This window comes from Bos grunniens, chromosome X (genome assembly GCF_055505025.1).
Source record: "Bos grunniens cultivar Pamir isolate PY7600 chromosome X, Bosgru_T2T1.0, whole genome shotgun sequence".
Classification (NCBI taxonomy): domain Eukaryota; kingdom Metazoa; phylum Chordata; class Mammalia; order Artiodactyla; family Bovidae; genus Bos; species Bos grunniens.
Window position 1 is genome coordinate 56844408 of NC_141194.1, and position 25854 is coordinate 56870261.

The following is a 25854-nucleotide window of genomic DNA, read 5'->3' on the forward strand; positions in this document are numbered from 1 at the left end:
TGCAGACTTTTCAGCTTTTATTACAAAAACAAGGGTGATTCCAGCCCAGTTTTCCAATAAAAGTCTGCAACTCAAAGTTTGACTTGGTCACAGCTTCTCTGGCTGGGGAGTAGGGCTGGTAGACAGGTGCAAGGCTTCGCTTTGACCACCCAACATTTCATTTTCCCCCGCCCCACGCTAGACACCTGATGCAAGTATAAGTAGGTCTTGCAGCTGCTCACTGGGCCTCATTGAAGCGGGTCACCATTGTCTTGTGCAGCGTCTCCTTGTAGGACTCAGTTGACGTGACCCCATAGGAGCTGCCTCGGGCACCCAAGCCAGAGCCCCGCACCCGTGTCTGGGCCTGTGTGAAGGAGGAAAACTCTGTTAGTCAGCCAAGGCTACAGTGGAGAGTGCTGGAGGATGGGGACGGGATCCCAGCAGGCTCACCTCAATGGGAGTCACAATGCCCTGCTTCTTGCGGCCCAGACCACTGCCCTCTTTCCAGCCCATGGCTTGGAGCATGCGACTCCCAATGTTGTCACTGCCCAGCCCATCCCGTGTGGGCTGCTCAAAGTCCCTGCAGGGGACAGGGGCACAGTGTGAGCGGCAGACCTGCTGGCCCCACACCCCCCACCTGGCCCTGGATACTCACACGGAGGCCGCAGACATGCCGCTGTACTTTCTCCTCTTGGGCTCCGGTGGCTCAGGGATGCCGTACTTCTCTCTGCGTTCAGCTGCGCGGTCCCGGTACTTCATTTGCTGAAACAGCGTTATGTGTGTGAGAATGAAAGGGCTGACAGCTCTTTGCAGGAAACATGGGCACAGCTGGGGTGGGGGGCCCACAGGGAATGAGATCTGGCCAACAGGTCTGAGGTCCTGCACGGGGTAGTTGGGAAGAAGCTTGTGCATGGGGACAGATGTGAGGTGGCTGATGGCAGCCAGGCTGTGTCTAGCTGAGGAACTTGCCCGCATCAGTTGCCTGCATGACAGATGGGGTGCTTGGCAAGGGACTGATGGATGGAGCCGGGGAGTGGGTCACACCTCACCTCCATGTCATTCTTCTCAAGTGCCTCCAGCTCGTTTTCTGACAGGTGGGCTCGCCGGTGAATCTCAAGGTTTTGCTGTAAAGGAGGACAGGAGAAGAGTGAAGCGGCCAGGTCAGGCCAGGCTGAGGTTCCCTGCCAGGCCTCCCTCAGTCACCTTGTGGAGCCCGGAGAGCTGCTGGTGCCGGATGAGCGCTTCCTTGCTGGGGAACTGGCGCCGGCAGAGCAGACAGGCCAGCTTCTGCCAGTCGGTGAGCTTCTCCTCCCGCTCTGGGCCCCCGCGTTCCTGCTCCTCCTCACTGTCACTCTCCCCGCTGTAGGCTGCCACCAGCCCCCTAGGTGGGCTCTGGAAAAGGGGAAGGCAAGAGGTCAGGCTTGGCTAGTTCACAGCCCCCCACCCTTCTTTCTGCCCCAGGCACTCACTGGGCGGTCATCGCTGGCCAGTTTTGGGAGGTCCATGCTGGTGTGCTGTCTCTCAGCTAGTGCTCCCTGAGGTGGAAAAGTGGAAGTGTTAGTTGCTCTGTCATGTCTGACTCTTTGCAACACCATGGACTATAGCCCGCCAGGCTCCTCTGTCCATGGGATTCTCCAGGGAAGAATACTGGAGTGGATTGCCATGCCCTCCTCTAGGGGATCTTCCCGTTCCAGGGACAGAACCCATGTCTCCTGCACTGGAGGCACATTTTTACCATCTGAAGCACCAGGGGTGGAGGGACAAGGAAATTCAGGGACTCCACAGAAGGACCAAAGGGATGACAAGTCTTGGGACAGAGCACAGATGGACGGCCACAACATACCTTCTTCTCGAGGATGGCGTAGCCTGCATCCGCGGTGGCTGACTCCCGCCTTTCGTCATCTCGCAAGTTGCTGATGGGCTGGAAGCTGTTTTTGAAGTTTTCTTTTTGTTTGTTGAGGCTGCGGGCCCAGCGTTCCATGTCCTTCGCAATCTAGGGATGAGGGTGGTGAGGCGGTGAGGCTCCTAGGAATCTACCAACTGCTGGGGTCACCAACTCCAACCACTGCCCTTGTAGCAGCCCGCCCCTTCCTGCCCTGCAGCCTCAAGTGGAAGGAGAGAGAGGAAGAGGTTAAAGTCCCCATTTCTCTGTCATCCTGTCATTAGTGCTCCTCAGCAAGCCCCTCCCTTGCTGTGTCCCTATTCTCCTCATAGGTGTCCACACCACTAGGGTCGCTGTGAGTTCTCATCATTCTGAAATGCATAGAATGGCTTGCTCTGCATACAATTTTAATTAACAGGTGTGATTCTACGCCACATTCTGTATTGATGCCCAATCCCCACCCAGGCACACCATCAGTTTTAGAATTTACCAGGCTATCAAGGGAACACGAAGTTCTTGCTTCTAAGTGTTGCACCCAGACTGTCACACTCTTCCTCCTCAGACAAGACATGGAGGTTCCCTCCAACTGCCCACCACCACAGAACACTGCAATGGCTGTTTTCCTGCCCACCCCCTGATGGGCCTGGAAGAAGTTCTCTGGCATGTGTATACACAGACAGATGAATACACACCATCAGGTGGGGTTCAGGCCCATAGGAGCAGACTTGTGCATCTATTTCCCTAGGCAGGGTTAGCCTGGCTTCAGGTGTGCACAGACCAGCCTACACTGTCACCAACAGCACAAAGGTTCCCACCAGGGGACAGGAAAGTGGATAGGCTGCATTTGGATGGCAGTGGCCACCTCAGGAAGATGGACAGCCCCACCGTGTACCGAGGAGATGGCCCTGGCTCAAGGTCACAGTGCAGAGCAGAGCCGGACCAGGAGCCGGGTCTCTCTCAAGCACAGATACTACCCAGAAGACACCTAAAGGACAGACAGTGACTGCTGGGCTCCCAGTGTTCACCTGTTGGGCTGTCTTGGTCTTGTGCTTTTCCTTCTTCTCTTTGCCCTCCTTGGAGGGCGCTCCTGTCTCCTTATGCCCATCAGCTGACTGCTCCAGGGCAGGGACATAGGTCCGCCTCTCCCCATCCCAGTACAGGTACTGCTGGCTCTGGGCGTTGTAGTAGTACTGGGGTGATGGGAGAAGGTGTGTGAGGGAGGAATGAGATGCTGAGGAGCAGACACCACCCCCTCCCAGGCTGCCCCATCACCTGAGAGTTGGGATCATAGTAGAGGCCGGTCTGGGGGTCATAGTAGTAGCCAGATGTCTCATCATACTGGTAGGTGGAGACGTCAGGAACAGCTGGGGAGTGACAAATATGGGGGGGTGTCACACACCTTGCTGCTTTGTGAAGGAGCCCCCCGCCCCTTGCTGCAGGCTGTGGCTACTCACGGTACTGGCTGTAGGACTCCTGGGCAGAGGGACTCGTGGCCGGTGGCAGGGTAGAGCTGGGATGGGTGGGACTCTGGAGCTCTGACTTGAGCACAGCGGGTGATATGATGGTGTATGACTGGTCATGGGGGCAAGAACAGGGAACAAGGCTCAGTGTCTGCCAGTGACCCCATGTCACACAGGAGCCCCCCAAGGACCCCTCCCCCTTATTTCCCTCACCTGGCTGTTGGCAGCGCCCTGGCTCCCGCTTGCTTCAGCTGCTGACTGCTGGTAGACACCAGGAGTGGCACCAGGCTGGGCACGGGAGAAAGCCTGTAGGGACACAGAGTCCACCCCAGGCTCCAGGGAGGTCTCAGGACCTGGGAAGGGCAACGGAGAAGAGAGAATGTGAATGGCAGGACCCAGGACCCTAGGCATGCCAGTGCCCACTGTGGGTTTGGGGGAGACGCTGACGCTCACCTGCTCCAGCCGGGTCCCCTTTGGTTCCGGTGATGCCAGGGCCCTTTGCGCCCTTGAGGTAGCCATGGGCATAGAGAGAGGACTCTGTGCCCTGGCTGCCGCCATAGCCCTCATCCTGTTGGTAGTAGCTGTAGTCGACCGTTGGCTCCTCGGGGGTGGCCCAGGCACCCTCCCCACCCTGGGAGGCCTGAGGGGCAGTGGGAGGGGCTCATTAGCAGAGGAGGTGGTGTAGAGGGGAGGGGAACCGGCTAAGAGGCATCTGCCCACAAGGGAAGCTAGTATCTGTCTGTTGACAGAAAGCATGCAGCCTTCAGACAAGGAACACCGGGCCACAGTGGAGTGGGGTGGTGACAAAAGCAAGACTGGAACAATGACATGTGGCAAAACACTCCCAGAGCTGACACTGCTAGATGCGCTGCGTGTTATATGGGTTGGGGGTCAGATCCTCCCCTCCTATATTTTCCTCTCCCAATTTTCTTACAGCCACTTCTAAGTTCCCTTTTATCAAAAAAAGTTGAAACAATTCACAATGACACATGACCACCAAACAGAAGAGAAAAGCAACTGCATGGCCCTGGAAAGGGAAGCCTGGGAGGAGGGGCTGGGGAATGGAGCTGCCATGAGGCCCCTGCAGCCCACACCGGCAACCACTGGGAGAGGGTTTCTGGTCCACGGAAAGCCGCTACAGCAAGGCAGCCCTCCTGTTTGCAGAGAGGGAGCGGGAGGGTGGAGGTGGCCCAGGTACGGGGGAGCTGGGGTGGAGGGGAGTCTCTGAGTACCTGTGAGATGGCCCACTGGGCTGCGGCAATGGCAGTGCTGGCCACAGAGGCAGCATTGATGCGACTGCCTTCGTTGGAGGCCATATCCCTGGGGAGGATGTCAGAGACTGGAAGTGAGACAGGAGGCCCCAAGCTGGGGGGCAGGCTGAGAAGGGACACAGGTGGGGCCCTGACCTCTTAGAACCCTTGGCAAACTCAACGTTGATGGTCTTGCCGTCGATGGTGAGTGGTGGGTGTAAGGCCTGCAGGATCTGTAGCAGCTGGGCTGCCTCCTGAGGGCGGGGGGGGGCAGGGCAGAAGGGTCAGGCCCGGGGAGGCCCCCGGCTCCATTGCCCCATTTCCAGGTTTGGGGCCGCGGTTGGGGAGCTAGGGTCAGGGTCCCTCCTCCCTGCCCTGGGGGCCGGGACTCTGGCTGCCCGGCCCCCCCCTGTGCCGCCCTCACCACGATGGTGGAGAGCTGGATAAAGGCGAAGCCACGGTTCAGTTGGGTCTGCTTGTCCTTGATGACGCGTACATTGGAGGAGGACAGCACTGCGTAGGGTGCCAGGGCCCCCAGGATGGAGTCCATGGTGCTATGTGGGTTCAGGTTGCGCAAAATGATGGCTGTGGGAAGGGACCCAGCATTAGGGAGCACGGATAACCTGCTCCGGCCCTGCCCTCTGCCGGCTCCCCACTGCTTCCTATCCCTGGCCTCCATGTTCTTGTACCTGCTGCTTCCTCCCACCTCTTCCTCTCTGCTTGTCAGCCCAAGTCCCAGCTCAGCCACTTGCCTGGTGAGAATCGTCTCAACACACCCTTCAAGTAGAGTTTGGTAATGCTCTTCTTCTGCTCTCCCTACATTATGTGTCTGACTCCAAACCCGTTGGACCCCCGGGAAGACTAAGTCCTGGTCACCATCGTCTCTCTGGCCTCGGGGAGCCCAGCCTAGACACCCTAAGGCAGAGAGGAAGGAGCAATGGACTCACTGTCGTTGGCGTTCTCCGAGCTTGGCTCCGAGCCCTGTGACAGGGCCTGGGAGGCCAGTACTCCCTGGGCCTGGTAGGGCTGTGGCAGGGGCAGCAGACCCTGGCTTAGCTCCCGACCCCCCAGTGGCAGCGTCTGCTGATCCAACCTCGCTCCCAGGGGCAGCTTCTGCTCCGCCTCTGCTAGGGGCATCAGGAGAGAGGCCGGTGACAAACGGGAAGGAGCTCCCAGGCAGGTCACCCTCCTTCCAGAGCTGTGGTCCGTCACCCTTTGCCCCTCTCCCCACAATGTCCCAAGGAAGAGGGAGGTAGGAAGGCCGTACCTGACTTGGGCACCCCACATTTGAAGCACTTCTCGCGGCGTTTGAAGTTCTGGACGCCACACTGTGAGGCACAGGCCAGGCTGTCAGAGGCAGCAGGGGGTAGGGGGTGGGAGCTTTCCGTTGCACCCTCCAAACATGGATCCAGAAATCTTCCAGGGATCCCGCCATGCCCCAGGAAGGTCCCAGGGTCGGGGGAGTGGGGAGCAAAGGGCTTTGGGGAATGGCTATCATTCTCAGACACACGACTCTTTACATGGTTTCAAATTTCTCCTCAGCGCCCACCCCTCAACTCAGGAGTCTGTAACCCACCCCACACCTCTGTTACCAACTGCTGTCTCCTCCAAGGGACCAGCTCAGAGACGTTTCCGCCTCCAAAGTCCTTTTAGTAGGTTCCTCTTCCCAGAACGTACTTTCCTTCTCAGAAACCTTCATCACTTTTCTATCCTTAAAAAGTCAGTAGCCCCTCTCCTGCCAGGCCTCATCCCTTCATCTCGAGGTTGGATCTTGCCACTCTTGAGAAATAAATCTGCCTTGGGTATTGCAGCCTCTGGAGACCCCCAGTTTTCACCACATTTCAGTCTCTGATCCGCGGTCAAGTCCTGAGCACTGTTCCCATGCCAGGCTCTCCGCAGCATGCGGCCTAACAGTAGGGAGCAGATGTAGCACAGAGGGGCAGCAGGTCAGTCTGGAAATGGTTACCACCAGGGACTCCAGGAGAGGAGTGGGCCTTGAGGCCCAGCTTACTCAGCTGGGTATAGTCCACATGGCTGTTTCACCTGGGAGGCCCAGAGGTTTGGTTTTGCTGGGAAGCACTTGCTAGCAGAGGACACAAGACATTTTGTGTAGCTGGTGTAGGAGGGTGGGGAGAAAGGCAAAAGCCAAGGCTGGAGAATAAGGTGACACTAGATCCCAGAGGAGCATCACGCTCACATTCAGATATGTGCAGGTTTTTGGCAGAGAAGAAGGGACATGGTCAGAAGTGGGTGTGAGGAATGCCAAAGGTGAGGGAGTGGAAGACAGGCAAGAGGCCAGAAAACCAGAGAGGGGCCCATGGCAACTGTCTGGAGGGGTGAGGACCGGCCTGCACAGTGGGAATGGCAATGGAAGGCGTTTGTGTGATGGACGTGACAAGACCAGAGAGCAATGTGGTAGATAAAGGAGAGGAAAGAACAGACTGCCCTAGTTTCAAGGAGTATCTGAAAACACAGGAGAGATGGAGTGAGTCCTCCTGTCACTCTCTCCGGAGAGTTTGGACATCTGCCTTCTGGTGTTACTCTTTTCATTTTCAAACAAAGAGGCGCCCCCCCGGCTCCACTTTACTGGGCAGAATTCTTCTTGGGGAGAGGCTCGGGGCCCCCTGCAAGCTCTCAGGACTCCCTTTAGGTCTCAGGGCTGCCAGCCGGCTGTGGGAGGTGAGGTTGGCCTGAGGGGAGACCTGAACCCACGGTGGCACCCACAGCCCATGATCAGGAATAAGACACACAGCTCAAGGTTCCATCTCTCTGAGCCTCAGCCTCCTCCCAGGGAACATGACTGCAAAGACCTACAGCTTGTACAGTTTCCGTGGACCTGGCTTTGTCAGGGGTTGGGTCACCTGACACAAGCTCTCAGAACACCCTACACGTTATTCAGGACAACAGCTGACAGGTGCTGTTCCAAGTGCTACCCTCTCATCACTGCATTTCAATCCTTCTGACCACCTCTGGGTATTTAGCATTTGCATTTTCGAGATGGGGAGAGTGAGGCAAAGAGAGGTTCAATACTCTGACCTCAAGGGAGATTTTGAGGGAGTCTAATTTCAGCCAGTCTGGCCCTGATGCCCACGTTTCATACACCATGTTATGCTTCACCGTCACTAGTCACTCACATAAACGTCTGTGTGACATCTACTGGGGCCTCAGGCAATATCGTGCTGCATGAGGGCAGAGCCTGGCACTGAGTGAAAGCTCAGTATGAATTGGCAGCTGACTGGGTAGACGGGGAGGGGGCTCGGGGGGAGGCAATGAGCGGTGCTGCTGGAACTGAGCCAGTTCCTCCATGCCCACACCACTCAGAGGCCCCAGGGAGATAGACACATCACCACCCCTGCCGCGGCTGTCTCAATCCACAGCACCTGCTGCCCACTGCCCCTGTACCTTATTACACAGCCAGTCCTCATTGATCTTGGGCTTGGGGTCGCTGTAGTGCATGGACACCTTCTGGCCCAGGATGTTGAGGGAGTGCTGCGGGGAAAAGCAGAGCACAGTGAGGCCTGGGCAGCAGTGCCCCACGCACCGTTTCAGCACAGGAGAAGAGAGTGAGCGAGCCCTTCAGCTGGATGGATGAGGGACAGGGAACGGAGGGAGGTCGGAGAACTGACAAGGGAAGAAGGAAGGGAAGGAGGGAGGGAAAGAGCCACAGCCCTCGGGCGCAGCTGTTTGCTGCCTTTCCAGGCACGCACACGTGAACACACTCCACCAGGCACACAGTGCTCGGCTGCCCGAAGCTTGCCGGACAGTGCGGCAAACCCCCACTCAGCCCTAACACTGCCAGGCCACACCCAGGGCCAGCACTACACAGGCTACACTTGGGATGAGGGGGGACAGGGAGGGGAGGGAGAGGAGGGGAGAGAAAGAGAGAGAGAGCGCACGCGCACTAGTGCTGGAGAAGGGGAGAAAGAAAGAGCTATATTTCAAAGATGGACGGTCCTGCAGTGAAGCTGTCTTCCCATGGCCAGCTGGGTCCTTGGGCCCACTAGCCTGTGGACCAGCAGAGATGGCCCCAGGGCCGCCACACTGCCCCATCGCCCCATTCCCCTTCCCCCAGCCCGAGGCACAGTGCCCCATAGCAGTGAGCTGGGCTCTGGGTGGGTGAGCAGAAGCTTTGGGTCTCTGAAGGCCCCAAAGCTGTTGGGTTAGGAGCCCATGCCAGGCTGGGGGAGTGAGCTCCCCTCCCTTCCAGACAGTAAGACTCCTTGCTGGGAGGGCAGGACCACTGGAGACTCCTGGGTGGGCCAGGTACAGTGGGAGGGGTGGGGCTCCAAAGTGAGTCCTGGTGAATGAAACTATGACCCCTGACTGGTACTTTAGATCAATAGAACCCTGCTGGCCTGTCCTATGGAAATCACAGGGCCGAGCTCACAGGGAGAGAGCTGGCAAAACGGGACTTGCTAGTTAGTATGCCAACAACTAAGTTTCCCCAGCAGCTGGACTTGCAGTGGTGCCTGAGTGAAACAAAGTCCTGGCTCTGCCTCACCCCAGGGCAGGGTGGTCCCCCGGGGAGTGGGCACCTGGGTGGAAAAACCCCCCTACCACCCCCAAGGCAGCCCTTCCTCTGAAAACTCAGCTGGGAGAGGAGGAGAGGCAGAGCTAGCGCCTGACCAGCGGGAAGGGCCAGTGGCAAGTGTGGGCTCTTAATGGGAAGCCCAGTGGGTAGCGAGAGACAGGAAGAGGAGATAGTGAGGGTCAGGAAGGGGTAGAGAGAGGGGTTGGGGGGGATGGGACACAGGACCACAGGGCAGGGAACTGTGTCCGTAAGAATCAGGCGATGGGGAGCGCTCGATTACAAAGTAGTATTTGTTTGGGGGGGGGTTCAAGTGCGGCAAAGCAACCTGATTGGCTTCCATCCATCGTGTAGCGTCCTGCAAGTGACTAAACTCGACGAAGGCGAAGCCCCGGCTCTGACCTGGAGACAGCATTCAGATACAGACGCAGTGGGTTAGTCAACAGCTTTGGACACACGGCGTTCCCGGGGGCGGGACCCGAGGGGAGAGGACTGGGGGTGGGGGGCAGAGAGGGAAGTGGAGAGAGGAAAAAGGAAGAAAGGGAGAGAGAAAAGCAAAGAGAGAAAGACCAGGGTGTGGGAGGCCAGGGAGATGGTCGGGAGGGGCAGGAAGGAGGGAGGAAGGGAGGCAGGAAAACACAGCCGGAGAGGAGTTGGGGGCGGGGGATATACACACGGTAGCTGGGAAGAAAGACAGAGATGGGGGCTCAGGCACACCTGCCCAGACAGCCTGGGGTGACAGAGACGGAGAGAAGGAGCTGGGAGGGAAAAGGTACAAGGAGAGGTCTGTCTCCAGAGAAGGAAGGAGGGCAGAGGGGCAGGCTGATGGTTTCACCTAGGCCAGAATCAACACTGGAATGGTGGGGCCCAGTACGAGGCCAGGGTAGCCCAGGAGGGGTCCCGCAACAGGTGTGTAATGGAAGGAGCAAAAGAGAAGCGGGGCTAGGCTGCTTGGTGAGGCTGGGGAGGCTCCAGGACCATTAGGAACCAGGGGGAGTCAGGGACACAATGTCCCCCTCAGCCTCACCACCATGCAGGGAAGGTGGGACTCCCCAGGGAGCCACCTCAGGGCCAAGCTGGGAAGACTATAGCCACCCCAGTCCACGTCCTCCAAGATGGCAGGAGAATGGGGGCCAGGTGGTCCAAGGAGACCTTTAAGAATCTAGGGCCATGGTAAGAGCACCCAGGGCCACAGAGGAGGCTGCACCTGGGACACCACCCCAGGGAGACCAGAATCCTGCCAGCCTGGCTAGAGTGCAGCAGAGCACGACCAACATGCTACCAAGAGAGACTCCAGGCCTGGCCAGGGCTGGGAGAAGGATCCAGGGCTTGAGGCCGCCGGAAAGCAGCTCCTCCTTTGGAGGTGCACACACTGGGAGGGCTTAGACACGGCAGGGCATGCTTGATCTCCAAAAGAATAACCGTTAGGATGCACAGGAGGATGAAATGGTATAATTACAGAGAGAGTGAGAGGTAGGGACAGAGATACACACACACACGCGCGCGCGCACACGCACGCACACACAGACACACACACAGATGGAGGAGTGGGGAGGAGACTGAAGATGGAGAGAGAAGCCCAGGCAGAGCGAGGCCTCACTGGGCCTGACTTGGGTAGCCTGGGGCCGGAGATCCTGCAGAGATACCCCACCCCGCCCACTAACCTCAGGCCAGCTCCAAGCAGCCTGCAAGAGGGAGGGAGGGAACGAGCAAGGCCAGCGACCTGGGCTGTTCCTTGGGATGCACTCTTGGACAAGAGCCATCCCCTGCCTCCCCTCCTGGGACACATGGGTGGGACCTACTTTCTGGTCAGAGGCTGTTACCAGAACAGTGTCAGGGAGAGCAAGGAGCAGGGGAAGGAGAAGAAGAGGGAAGGAAGGCAGTCTATGAGGGGGATGGGGTTACCGTCTCAGATTCTCAGAGTCCCACAGAGGACGATCCCCGGAGCCTGGCCCTGGCCCTGCCCCTGGGGAGCACTCAGCACAGCTCACAGCTGCACCCCCTCCCCGACAGCCCTGCATCAGAGGCTCCTGGCCAGAGCTGTGAGGAGGGTGGGAGGAGGGGTGAGAGAAGAGAGGGTACCCCCAAGTGGCCCATTCCCAGCTGTGGCAGGAAGGCAGGGTGGGGAGGATGGGGGAGAAGGCAGAGGCAGGAGGGAGACTCGGAGGCTGAGGCTGGCCAGCAGAAGGGGAGGGTACTGGAACGAAAGCTCACCTGAGGATTTGTTCCGCATCAACCGGACCTCCCGCGCTTGGATGCCATGGGATTGCAGCTGGCCACGAATCTGTATGGGGTGATATGGATTGGGGCAGGCTCAGCACAAGGAGGCTGTGGGTACCAGGGGCTGGCTGGAGGTCTCCGGGACCCCTAGGGGGTCACAGGGGTTGTGCGCACACTGTATCCACTCCCTCTCTCAGAGATTCTCCCCCGGTGATCACAGCCCCGGCCCCCTACCAGTACCCAGTCTCAGCTTTCAGACCCAGACTTGCAGAGGGAATTAAAGGAAGGAAGGGGTGGGCTACAAGGTGAAGCATGGCAGTGTAAGGACCTTCAGGGGCGGAGAATGTCAAGAGAGCAAGTGAGCCAGCAGCTCAAGAACGGTGGGCATGGGTGGTCTGCCAACAGGCTTAGTGCAGCCACAAAGCGAGGAAAGCTGGGGCGCAAACCTGGCTGTTCATGAACAGACTGCCCTCCAGCTTGCATTGAGAGAGACCCATGACAAGCCCCAAACTGGGAAGAACTGGGGTCTGAGCAAAGCCCAGCCATGGGCACTAGATCACGAACAGAGTGGGAACTTGGGGTTGAGACCAAAAGGCACAGCTGTGGGGTATGGAAAGCTTCCTGGATGACCTATGCCAGGCGAAGCTGCAGATGCAACCTGGGATTTGGACCAGGTGAGGCAGGGTCCTGAGGCCAGTGGCACCTCTTGCCAACAACTGGATGCCTGTGCTGGGCACTCTGGGCCAGTGGCCATAATGCCTCTGGGCCTCAGTGCCCTCACCAGGGTCAGCAACAGATTGGAGGTTCAACAGGCACACATGAGAATGGAGAAGAGAGATACACAGAAGATCAGGATCGCAATACTCAGGGAGGGCTCAGGAAATGGCTGGAACATGGGCTCTGGAGCTCAGCTGCCCAGTTCAGACCCCAACTCTGCTCTGTCACTTGCTGGCTGTGGGAACTGGGGCCAGCTGCCAGGGGCCTGGCCTCCTCATCCGTAGGATGAAAAACACAGAGGACCTTCTCTGCAAGGTGGCGGTGCATGTGGCCCACCATGTGACAGATCCTCCACAAATGAGAGCGTGCAGCTACCGCCTGACCCTGAAAAGGGCAGGTGGGCCAGACTTGAGAGCTCTCAGACACACAGGTGGAGTTTTCTCTGCAACAACACAGGCAGCCAGCAGGTTTCAGGGGAGAGCTGAGTGGAGCCTTCACAGGCCGTGAGGAGGAGGAGGAGAACTGGGTAGGGTAGTGAGGAGGCTATTCTAGTGGCCCCCATGGGGTTTTCCTGCTCACGAAGGGAAGTCGGTACGGACAGGGAGGGAATGTCACACAGGCAGACGGGGTGGGAAGGCTGCAACAGCAGTGAAGGAAGGAGGACCCAAGGCTCTGTGGTTGTGCCAGTGAGGAGATCTGGGGCTGCTGGCAAAAGAGAGCAGGTGGTAGGGAATGATAATAAAACCTCAGAAAATCCCATGGAGAGCCTCCCCAGCCTGCAGGGTCTCCACATCACCTCTGCCACCAGCGATATCTGGCAGCGGGCCTGGTGAGCATCTGGCCTTTGATCGACATATGCAGAAGGGATGGATCACCAGCAGAATGTATGGAAGGAATGCTCTGTTCCCTCCCACAGCCACCGCCGCAGCCCCCTGGCCAAACCAGCCTGTGCCATGCTCCTCCCTTCCAGCCTAGGAGACGACAGGGCCTACCCCAGGGGCAGAGCAGTGCTGGGGGACAGGGCTGGGGGGAGAAGGGCTGAAAGGTGCTGAGGAGGTGGGGGGTAAGGGAGGGGCTGAGGGCCCTGGAGGGGACCCAGCCTGGCCTCCTGCTCTGCCGCCTGCCCGGGGACATGGGGAGCACGTACGTCATCCTCAGTGGCTGCCTGTGGCAGCATCCTCAGCATGACGATGTTACTGGCCTTCTCCTCCTCCTCCTCCTCCTCCTCCTCCTCCTCCTCCTCCCCTTGCTCGGTCCGATAGTCCTGGTCCCGATAGTCGCCGTCTCGGGGGAAGCCTGGCGGGCCGGTAGGGCTGTGCCTGTGCCGCCGCCGCCGCCTACGCTGAGTCTCAGAGCCCGGGGAGGCCTCGTAGGAATCCTGGCCAACAAAATGAGATGAGAGACACCAGGCGGGCAGTCAGTCTGAGGGTGGGCCTAGGGGCTGGCCGCTGGCTCTCCGAGGCAGGCAGGCTCTGAAAGCCAGGGGTGGGCGGGCTCCGGCTAAAGGCTCAGGGCAGGCAAGGTGGGCAGGCCTTGAACTGCAATCCTCCTGGGATTGGAAATTCTGCTGCTTTGACGGGGAGTGGGGGAGAAGCAGGTGGCAGTGTTGGTGTGGGGGAGGAACTCCCACAGACAGGTGAGCAGACACCACTGAGACCTCCCTGGGAAGAGACTGTTGGAGGTTGGCACACTAAACCCTGCACTGTTTCTGCCCCCTCCTCCCTTGTCAGCTCAGCTAGTACAAGCACAATTGTTCCCTGTGCCACAGAAGGCCACAGGTCACTTAAGACTCCCAGCCTGGGCCCTGTCACCAAGTTGTGGGTTTAGGAATTGCTTAAGACCTCGGCCAGAGACAGCCAGCAAGAGCTGGCAAAGACTGCGAGGACTACAGCGCTGCCGCCAGAGACAGCCAGCAAGAGCTGGCAAAGACTGCGAGGACTACAGCGCTGCCCCTCGGTCCCTGATCCTCTGCCAGGCCAGTCCTCCGTCACCACCACGCTCCTTCCTAACAGGGTGTGGTCACTGGATTCCTGGGCATTGCCCAAACCCTTTGCTCAGCACTAAGCAAGGCAGGCCTGGGTCCATGCCCATCCTGCCCTCACAGGGGCCAGAAAACTCAACTCTCCACTCTTCCTGGTCCACCCAGGGCCCACCCAGTGCTCTGGACACATCCAGGCACAGCTCACAGTTGCCACCAAGGAAGCCTGACTGCCCACCATGGGGGTCTTTGTGCTGGACCCCCAGAGGGTGGCTGGCCACCCATATTCTTCTTCCCAGGGCTGGGGTTGCAAGGGTACCCTTCCCACTCCTCTGTGTCTGTGTGGACCAGGGCCCTGAGTAGCCCCTCAACCTGGGGTTCGCATAAGGCAAGGCTGCTTCATCCCCTCAGATGGGGGCTCCCTGATGGTGGGCATCATGCCTCCCCCTCAGGCCAGGGCTAACTATCCAATATGGAAGTGGTTAGCTGGAGCTCAGAGGAGAGTCCTGACGGGGCTTTCCTTTCTGTTTAGGGGCTCTGCCACCACTGGGAATGCCCACACTCAGCCTCCCAGAGCCACTCTGCTTGCTGATACCCACGTGACATCCAGGTGCCCTCCTGACCCTAGACGCTGGGTCCCCAAACTGGCTGGGAGCAGGCAGTAGAGGGCTTGCAGTGAACCCTGAAGAACAGGGAAGAAGGGAGAGAGGTGGTGGCCAGGGGACCTCAGAAGTACAGAGCCAAGCACGTGGAGGTCAGGGAGACCCAACCTGGGAGAGGAGCCGTCAGAGAGGGGAGTGGGGACAGACCCTTCAGGTGAGGCAAAGCCCTTGAGCACAGTCTGAAGGCATGGGAATGGAGAGCTACTGCACGCGGGGCTGCAGCCAGATCGAGGCCCTGCAGGAGCCGGCCCCCCAGCCCTCACCTCTGCACTCTGCTCCTCAGATGAGTCATCATAGTCATGCTTGCCCTCCTGGCTGCCGTACTCGCGGGGATATGAGCGGTAGTCCATGTCCCTGTAGTCATGATCCCGGCTACGGTTTTCCCCACTGTCATCCTGTGAACGATCGGTGGCTCCGTAACGGCCAGTCCTGTCTCCACGTCCCCCTCTGGGGAAAGAAGGATGGGAAGCAGAATATGAGGGCAGTCCTTTCCAAAAGAGGCCCTCAGCTTCACCCCTACAGGGATCCCTAAGGCCAACCCCTAATCCCCAGGCTGCCACCACCTCTCCTTCAAAGCCAGCCCACTTCTCTCCTTCTCTTCCCCACCTCTCCATTCCCTCATTGGGCCTTCAGGTGTGGCCCCCTGCCTGGTCTCCTCACCCCCCACCCAGGCCCCCTCCAGTTCATTCTCTCCACCCTCAAAGCAAGTGAGTGTTTCATAAGGCAAAGCCAATCAAGCCCAACCACAGTTCTCCTCCGACGGCTCCCTCCTATTCTAAAGACACCAAAACGCTCACCAAGATCCTACAAGGCCTGCAGGGTCCTGTGGGCTGAGGTCCCTGCCGACCTCTTTCCCTCCAGCTCCTTGGGCACTGCACCACTCTGCCCCTCTGTTTCATGGTCACCTTGCTAGCACTGGCAGCTGTTTTGTTAAAATTTCTCCTACTGAAATAACTGTAAAATAATTAGCTCAACATTGACTTAATGTGCATTTCTTTGGTGATTTAAAAAATTACTAGAATGAGTCTGGGGAAGGGACCATGCCTGTTTGGTTCACTGCTGTATTTCCCAAAGTTTAGCTTAGTGCCTAATACTCAGCAGGTGCCCAATAATTCTCTTTTGATAAAATAATGACTCTAAAGAGCACTAAGTCCTAACCACTGGACCAGCAGGGAACTCCCAGTATTCTAAATGCAACCAATACGTATCTACTTAAAAGAAGAAAAATTGGACATCAACGTAGACTACTACTAGCAGGATCGTAATCCTGGTTAGAAATGACACTAGAATGCCCATTATCAACACCATAATTACTATTCTAAGAAACTAGCTAGTAAACAATTAAACAAAGGAAAAAAGAGATTAAAAGCTGGAAAGGAGATGGTAAAATTACTATTACTTGTAGATGATATGAGGATGTATCTGCCTCTGCCTAAGAGAGTCAATGGAAAAATCATTACAAATAAATCAGTAAAGATGCTGTGTTCAGAAATTAATATTCAGGAATAAATACCTTGCTGATATTCAGAGAGCCACTGTTCAGAATCAGAAGATTCCAAATATAATTGCATCAAAAGGTTAAATACCTAGACATATGCAATATCTTATGACTATATGTCACACCAATGGGCCAGGATTCATCTGAAATCGGTCAAAGATTTAAATGGAAGAAATGAAACCAAAGACGAAAAGAAGAAAACATGAGATAGTTAGTTTTTTTTAATAATCTTGAAATGGGGAAAACTGTGACCCAAATCAAGAAGCCATACAAGAAAAAGCTATCAGATCTGACCATATAAAAATAAAACATATCTGGGAAAAAAACAAAAACAGAAAAACAAAAACCATCACGAACCAAGTCAAGACAGACAATAAACAAGGAAAAGGTATGGGGAAAAAAGAAAAAGAGAACTGGATTTACAGAAAATAATACAGTTGACCCTTGAACAAGCACTGAACCTCTGCTCTGTTGAAAATCCGAGTATAACTCATTGCCGACCCTCTGCATTTGTGGTTCCTCTACACGCTCGGATTCAACCAACCATGGATTGTGGCGCACTGTAGTATTTACTACTGAAAAGAATCTGTATATCAACAGACCCGTGCAGTTCAAACCTGTGTTTGTTCAAGGGTCAACTGTACAGATGGTTTATATTTGAAAAGATGCTCTATCTCACTCAACAAAAGATGAAAATTAAAACTATACTGGACAGTTCATTTTTGTAACACTTAAAATTTATTTTTGTGTATTTTCCCAAATATTTTTTGTGATAAATTATATACATAATTAACAAAAATGTTACCATTTTAAAGGGTACAACTCAGTAAGTGGCACAATGTACATTCACAATGTTGTATAATCATCACTACTACTTCTCATCACCCCAAACAGAAACTCCATACTTTAATTAAATAATCATTCCCCACCCCACCTAGCAACCTCTATTCTCCCCTGTAAGTTTGCCTTTTCTATGCACTTCATATAAGTAAGTGATGTCGCTCAGTTGTGTCCAACTTTTTGCGACCCCATGAACTGTAGCCTACCAGGCTCCTCTGTCCATGGGACTTTCCAGGCAATAGTACTGGAGTGGATTGCCTTTTCCTTCTCCAGCGGATCTTCCTGACCCAGGGATTGAACCCGGGTCTCGCACATTGTAGACAGACGCTTTACCGTCTGAGCCACCAGGGAAGTCTGTGTCTGGCATACTATCTCAGCAGAATGCTGTCAAGGTTCATGTTGCAGAATGTATCAGAATTTCATTTCTTTTTTATGGCTACCACATCTGTTGACTTCATGTTGCAGAATGTATCAGAATTTCATTTCTTTTTATGGCTACCACATCTGTTGACAACATTTTCACCTACTGGTTATTTTGGATACTGTGTATAATGTTGCTATGAACAATGGTATACAAGTATCTGTTTGAGTCTATTTTCAGTTCTTCAGGGTACATACCCAGGAGTGGAACTGCTGAATCCTATGGGTTTCCCAGGTGGCTCAGTGATAAGGAATTCGCCTGCCCAATGCAGCAGACACAAGTGATACCAGTTCGATCCCAGGGTTGGAAAGATCCCCTGAAGTAGGAAATGGCAACCCATTCCTGTATTCTTGCCTAGAAAACTCCATGGACAGAGCAGCCTGGTGGGCTACAGTCCATGAGGCTGCAAAGAGTAGGACATGGTAACTTTAATTTTTTGACGAATTGGCAGTGTTCCATAGCATCTGTACAGTTTTACATTCCTACCAGTGATACAGTTGCCAATTTATCCACATTGTCATCAACACTTGTTACTTTGCCTTTTTTTCATGTGCTTATAGGTCATTTATACTTCTTTGAAGAAATGTCTATTTGAGTCTTTTGCCCATTTTTGAATTAGGTTTTTCTGTTACTGTTGTAGGAGTTCTTGATATATTCTGGGCATTAATCCCTTATAAGATATATGATTTGCAAACACATCCTCCCACTCTTTAGAATGTCTTTTCATCCTTTTGAATAGTGTTCTATGATGTACAAAAGTTTCTAATCTTCTAAAAAATTTTATTTAATTTTTTGGCTGTGCTTGCTCTTAGTTGTTGCAGTATGCAGGCTTATCCCTAGTTGTGGCATGTGAGCTCTCTAGTTAAGGTGTGAGTTAGTTGCCCTGAGGTATGTGGGATCTTAAGTTTCCTGACCAGGGATCGAGCTCATGTCCCTGCACTGGAAGTGTGGAGTCTCAACCACTGGATTACCAGAGAAGTCCCAAAGTTTCTAATCATGATAAAGTTTATTTTAAAAAATGATAATTTTAGACTTACAGAAAAGTTCAAAGATAATAGAATTCTCATATACACTTCACACAGTTTCTCCTCATGTTAAGAGAACCATGGTACATTTGTCAGAACAAAAAAGTTAACTGATCTACAGATTTTATTAGTATTTCACTATTTTTCCACTACTATCCTCTTTCTGTTCCAGGATTGAATCTAAGACACTACACTGCATTCAGTTATCATGCCTCTAGTTTCCTCTGGCCTGTGAAAGTTTCTCAGTCTTGCCTCTTTTTTTTTTTTTTTTTTTAATGACCTTGACAGAGGTTTGAAGCACGCTGGTCAGGTAATTTGTGGAATGTACCTCAACTTGGGTATAGCTGATATGTTCTTGTTATTTAGATGAGGTTAACAAAGCTGAGCCACCCATTTGATCACACTACATCTCAGGTGCGTGCTATCAACGTGACTTACTACTGGTGATGCTGAACTCGATCATCTGGTTATGGTGGGGTCTGCTGTAAAGTTTCTTTTTCCCTTACACTCTATTCTGTAGAAGCAAGTCACTAAGATCAGCCCACACTCAAGAGGAGGAAAAATTAATCTCTACCTCCTAGAGTGGGGAGTATCTACATATATTATTTGAAATTCTTCCCTAAGGAAGATCTTGTGATCAAATGTTTTTAAGTCAACAAATCTTCAGAAGTCCAAATGTTTAACAACAAACTGTTGGCAGGGCTGTATGGAAAACAGGTACTCTCATATTGGTGGTACGAGTGAAAATGGAATGATCCCCATGGAGGGGAACCTGGCAATAGCTGGCAAAACTAAAAATCTATATGCTTTCTGACCCCCAATTTTCCTTCTGGGAATTTAATGTGCTGAAGCACTAGTATGTATACAGAAATAGTATTCAATGTGACACTGTTTATAATAGCAAAGGACAAGAAACAACTTAGAAGTGTCATGAAAATTCTGTTTAAAAAAAGACTAATGATGGGGAGAGGAACCCCATCAACTATTAAAACGTATTATAAATGTCCTAAAAGGACGTTTTTGGAACAACTGATGACATCTGAAAACAGACTTAAAAGAGAAAAGTACTGAATCAATGTTAAATTTCTTGATATTGATAAGTATCCTGTGATTATGAAAGAGAAAGTAGAAGGAACTGTAGTATTTTCTATAGTATCTACTGCTCATGTCTTCCACTAACTCAAAAGATTCCGAAAAAAAGGTGTTATGTATAGAAAGGGAGAGGGAGAGGGGAAGGGAGAGGGGAAGAGAAAAAAAGAGAGGGGGAAGGAGGAGAGAAGAAGGAATAGGTCTGTAAGTAGGCAAAGCAAATGCGGCAAAATATTTACAGTTAGTGCTTCTGGGTAGAGGATTAAGGGAGTTCATTGTACTTGCAATTTTTTTTGGTAAATCTGAAGTTTTTTCAAAATAAGGAGTTATAAACATACATATACATACCACGATCAAGGAGGGTATACCTTAAGAATATCAAGGATACAATTTAATGCAATTATGAAGTTGATAGACAAAAGGAGAAAAAAGCATGTAATTATGAACTTCAATACTCATTTCTGATCGGTTTTAGCAAACCAAAATTCGAGAATTTTCCTGACTTATTAAAGACTACATTTTAAGAGCCTACAGTACACATCACACTTGATGCCAAAGCAAAGGAGGTTGCCTATCAGGCCTGGACTGATTTAGAAAGACAATCAAAATCAACAATGATTGAGTAGAAATAACAAGAGAACACAGCAGAGATAAGGTAATTTACAAAAATCAACAGCATTCATTTACCCCAGCAAATACCAGCTTGAGAAAAAAAAAAATAGCCAATAAAAACTACTGAAGCACCTCTGAATTACTTTAACAAACAATACACAACCAGATTAAATTTAAAACCTTTTGCACAGCAAAGAAAACCATCAACAAAACAGAGACAACTGACTGAATGGGAGAAAATATTTGCAACTGGTACGACCAATAAGGGATCAATATCCAAAATATATAAACAGCTCATACACTCAATATCAAAACAAACAAAAACAAACTTGACTTAAAAACAGAGAAGACCCGAATAGACATTTTTTCCAAAGATGACATACAGATGGCCAAGAGGCACATGAAAAGATGCTCAACATCGTTAATCATCAGAGAAATGCAAATTAAAACCACAGTGAGATACCACCTCACACCTGTCAGAATGACTATCATCAGAAAGAACACAGACAACAAATGCTGGTTGAGAATGTGGAGAAAAAGAGGACCTTCATACACTGTTGGTGGGAATGTAAACTGGTGCAGCCACTGTGCAAAGCAGTATGAAGGCTTCTCAAAAAACTAAAAACAGTCTACTCCTGGGTATATATCTGAAAAAAAAAAAAGATCAAACACTAATTCAAAAAGATACATGCACCCCAATGTTCACAGCAGCATTATTTACAATTGCCAAGATAAGGAAGCAACCTATTAGTGTCCACCAATAAACTGAGTGGATAAAGAAGATGTGTTACACACACACACACACAGGAATATTAATCAGCCATAAAAAAAAAGAATGGGATTTTTCCATTTGCAATAACATGCATGGACTTAGAGGGTATTAATGCTAAGTGAAATAAGCCAGACGGAGAAAGATAAATTCTGTATGATATCACTTATATCTGAATCTAAAAATTAAAACCAGTGAACACAACAAAACAGAAATAAATTCACAGATATAGAGAACTAGTGGTTACTAGTGGAGAAAAGGAAAGGGAGAGGGACAAGATAGGGGAGAGCATTAAGAGGTACAAACAACTATGAATAAAATAAATAAGCTACAAAGATATATTGGACAGCAGGGGGAATACAGCCAGTATTTTGTAATAATTATAAATCAAATGTAACCTCTCAAAATATATCACTATGCTGTGCACATGAAATAATGTACATCAACCATACATCAATGGGGAAAAAAAGGAGTACCCAAGACCTGTATTTTGGTTTATTCAGATTTTTATGTCCTTTAAATGAACCTTGTAGGTATTTATGACCTGTTTAAGAGGATGAGATGACTACTTACAAAGATAACAATTCTCCTGAAGTATATAAATTTAATGCAATCTCAAAGTTCTTGAACTTTTAGAAAGACTTGATAACTTTTTACATAAAGCTACAAAATGACTAAGTCAACTTCAAAAAATAAGAGCAGAATAGGCACTATTAAGACATTCTATAAGGCCACAGAACACTAAGGTTCTGCACAAGAATAGCAAAAAGACCAATGCAACAAATCAGACCACTCAAGACAGATCCATGTACATGAGGGAACTTGAGATGAGATGAGGTACCACAAATCAATAAAGAAAGAATGACCTATTTTGGGGGTGATATTAGGAACACTGACCACTATATGGAGGAAAATAAAACCAGAACCTACATTATAACATATTTAAAAGTGGACTCTAGATGGATTTAAAGACCTGAATGCAAAAGGTAAATAAAGTTAGGGATCCAGAGATAAGAATAGAGAAGATTTTTCAAAGGACAGATTTTAAGACAAAAAAGTGATGAATTTTAGCACACCAAAATTAAGAACAGGTATCCACCCTTGAGAGAATTATTAAATAAGAGGCAGCAGACACACCCCATGGTGTCCTTGGGACCAATTAGAAGCAAAGCACTAACATACAGGTAGCAATATAGACAGATCTTTAAAATGCAGTGCTGAATAATATAAAGCTCAGGAAACAGAATTAAAACTAACATTCTGTCACTTGTGTAAACTGAAAACACTCCAAACAAAACCACGTATTTTAGAAGGATACATTTCAAAGACAACACAGCAGCTGCCTACAGCTATGGGAATTGCAAATAAAACAGGAAAAAATAAATATGGCAAGAGGTGGTCTTGTACCAATCTGTGATAGAAATGTACCTTGAACTGGAAAAGTATGATTAACTCAAACCCTTGCACTTGAGGTTCTTTAAAAGCCAAAAGAAAGCCAGTGGCTTTACCTCGTAATGAAGTCTAAGGCAAGTAAGCTACCTACTCAAAGTCAGAAATTGCCACACAGCACTTCTATTGAATACCATCCAAAATCGAATGCCTTTCACAAGACATTTTGAAAGGTCAAGGCTGAATAACACCTGATGATAACCACATCTCAAATTCGGGCTCATCACTTTTCAGAAACCAAAACATTATAATTCTACATTTTTCAAAAGGGGGTGGTAGCAGAAACCCTCTGTAAGGCAATAAAAAAATTATTTCCTCCTTGACTTTTTCATAAACCTACTGACTTTTGATAGAGGCTCTCTGGGACAGTTAGCTCTACTTTTCTATACAATCTTTAAATATCAGGAATGAATCATCTACATTAGAATCAAGTAAGGTGATCCACCAGTATGGTAAAGGTATGATCTGGCATCTCTGTATTTTACCAAGTGTCCCAACTGTTTCTGGTTAGTCCCTGAATTTAAAAATAACTGGATAAGAGTGTCCACACCAACTTCAGCCCATCCTGTCCCTGAATCCCAGATCTTAAAAAGGCCGTGGCTGAGTAATACTATCTGACCTGGTTTGCCCCATACATTTTCTGGGCAAATTTCTGACTCTGAAGGCAACCCCTCCCCCATCCATCCCTCAAACCCAAAGCTACAGCCCATACCTCTCCCCTGAGAATCCACAGGCACTTACAACCCAACAACTGCCCACCTGTCACCCACTTTTGTCTGTCCTGCGGTGGCTGTCCATACCTTCCATACCTACCTGCGTCATCCAAAATGGAAACCTGGGCATCGGTCTCCATGCCTCCCTTTCTCTTGATCCCTTCCTGCCCTGCAACCACACGTGGCACCTATCAACCAGAAACTGTGTGGCTTCCCTTGTGAGACCCTAAGTGAGGAGAAGGCTGCAATCTTATTTGTCTCGTTTATGAATGCACTCTCAGAGCCCAGTACATGTCCTGGCTCTTGAGTGCCAAGTACATGTTTGCTGAAAAGAAACCAATCATCTGCAGCACTGTTTGGTTTTTTCTTGCCCAGATGCCCCCTCCAAGCACTTTCCTGGATCAATTCTCACACAGGGACAAACCTAAGCTGCTTGGGGGAGGGTGGGGGTTAGAGGGGAACTCACCGTCTTTCATACTCCATGTCCTGACAGAGCCTGCGAGGGCTGCTAGGGCCCCTCCTCAGCCGCTGGCTCCGTTTCACTTCCCAGCCACCCCCAGTGCTGCCACCATGATCTGCCAGCCTGGGTGATGCCTCCTGCAGGGACTCTGGGGAGAGCAGAAGGAAGAAAGAGGTCAGGGCAGTTATGGCAGAGAGGGTCTCCTTGAGAAACACTTGGTGCCAAGGCTCTCTGCTGTCCCCAAACCCAGCAACACTGTATCCCAACTCCTAGGGCTCCTGAGGATTGGAGCAGGAAGGCAGCCCTTATTTGGCCTGCTGCTTCCCTTCCCTTTAAACGTGAAGCTAGAGCCGGCCACCCTGGAAATAGCACGGCCCTCGGCAGGCATGGAGCATCTTGCAGAGAGACCTGGTGGTGCCACCCATCCTGGGATCACGGCTTTGCCATCTGAGACTGGTAGACAAGCTCAAGCCTGGAGCTACTTGCCCGGGAAGGGGGGGGCTCTCGGTGCTGGATGACTTGTCTGAGATTGGGCACACTAGGCATGGAGACAAGTTTTCATGACAGGAGTCCCAGGCACCCACCAGGCTCCTTCCATGAGCTTCCAGGTGCCATTTCATCCTCCCAAGAAGATGCTGGCTGCCCACTATGAGACGGCAGGAGACCATGAAAGGCTCTGGGGGTAAAGGGGCGAACTTGGCAATGAGACAGCTGCCGCCTCCCTAGGTTCCGGGCCAACACAGTTTTGGCCCTCACTTGGCAACTGGCTCGGCCCTGAGCCTGCCTCTTATGCACAGCCAGGTTCCCCAAGACGGCTCCCTACCCAGGGCTCTGGGCCCAAGTTATTCAGAGGTTAAAAGCAGCCCTTTTGGAGCCCGTTTTGAAGCACTGTGTTATTCTGCTGGAATGGGAGAGCAGTCACTTCACGGCAACCCTCAGTGCTGCGGTGAGAACTAAGGAGGGCCGAGAGCCATGTGACCGGGCCAGGGGTCACCACAAAGTATCCCTGAATCTTCAGGCCCCACCCTCTGAACAACAAGCAAGCAAAAGTCAGGCGTTAACAGCACCTGCCCAACACTAGGTTGCCACCACACCTTTCCTTCATGTATACACTCCTATCAATTTTCTCTTCCTCCTAAAGTCTCAGGGAATGAGAGTTACCTGCTCCCAGATGGGTAAGACTTAGAATCACAACCAGGGAACCCAGTGGATGAGAGCCAGAGACAAAATCCTCAGTACATCTGGCAAAAGCATCCATAACAGATAGTGACCCAAGTCACAGACTCGAGCCCCGAAGAACTACGGGCCAAAACCACGGACAGGGACCCACAAAAATACGGGCCATAATCACACAGGCCCCCCTCCCCTTTCACAGAATAAGCATCAGAGTAACCAATACGAACCTCCCCTCCCCCCCAAAAAAGGAGCAGTCAAGTCTTACACACCTTCCTTGCACTTTCCGCCCCCACCCAGTAAGTGGATTATGGCCAGTCCTAATAAGACTTTCTATGGGTAAGGACCCCCTCCCCATAGATAACCAGAGTTACAGACAGAGGTTCCGAGGATAGAGATCCAAGTCAGACCGACGATCTCCCTTCTCCTCCACCCAGAGCCACAGAACACTTCCCCATGGGTTGGTTAGTACCAAAGTCACACACAAAAGCAGGGAGCACACTTTTTCAGCTAAAAAGAAAAGTCGCAGTCAGCGGCCTTCCACGGAAAAAGTTCGGCGTCGCAGACACAGTGAGCCATAGGAGCCCACTCCCATCCGTCCCTCCCTTCCCCCAAGCCGCGTGCACCCATCCAGTGCCCCAATCGCGCACGCGCCTCTGCTCTCAAAAGGAGAAAAACAAAAAACAATAAAAAAAGACACCCTCTCCCAAGCTCAGACTGTGCCAAGCATCGGTCGGTTCTGCGCGAAGCCCAGACCCATCGACCACAGTCCGCCCTCGCGGTTCCTCTATGCAACCCCCTCCACCCCCGGCCCCTTACCTCCGCCCCCACGACCAGCGTTGACTCTCACCTTCTGCGCCCGGGCTGTCAAGGGAGGGCTCCCGGACATCACCTCGGCCCGCCGCCACCTCCTCCAACTCTTCCAGCTCTGCCCGAGCCGGTCCGCACAACTACCAAGTCCGAGGCTGGAGGCAAAAGGGCGGAGGGGGGGGGAGGGGAGGGGAAAAGCGCCAGGCGCGCTGCCCTCCCCGGGAAACCCACTGTCGCCTACTCCCAGCCGGCCGCGATCACCAGCACAAAATGGCGACGATGAGAAAGGAGCCGGCGCTTCGACCACCATCCACCTACT

At 52.0% G+C, this 25854-nt stretch overlaps 1 protein-coding gene across 32 annotated transcripts; it reads right to left on the minus strand.

Moving 5' to 3' along the window:
- RBM10 (RNA binding motif protein 10) lies at window positions 1–25854 on the minus strand. Of its 32 annotated transcripts, none has more exons than XM_086386479.1 (24): window positions 25576–25854; window positions 23559–23700; window positions 14940–15123; window positions 13184–13414; window positions 11314–11383; window positions 9428–9501; window positions 7974–8060; window positions 5839–5899; window positions 5519–5695; window positions 4999–5156; window positions 4728–4825; window positions 4554–4641; window positions 3775–3889; window positions 3535–3674; window positions 3316–3433; window positions 3134–3225; window positions 2887–3051; window positions 1823–1972; window positions 1449–1514; window positions 1183–1371; window positions 1029–1103; window positions 635–741; window positions 430–559; window positions 1–343 (listed from the first exon to the last, which is right to left on the minus strand). In XM_086386479.1, the coding sequence occupies exons 2-24, from the start codon at window positions 23573–23575 to the stop codon at window positions 218–220; spliced, it is 2718 nt and encodes a 905-aa protein (XP_086242605.1). In that variant the 5' UTR covers window positions 23576–23700; window positions 25576–25854; the 3' UTR covers window positions 1–217. The 32 variants fall into 32 exon arrangements, with proteins under 32 accessions (XP_086242605.1, XP_086242602.1, XP_086242604.1 ...); XM_086386476.1 differs by having other exon boundaries at window positions 3775–3961; XM_086386478.1 differs by having other exon boundaries at window positions 4996–5156.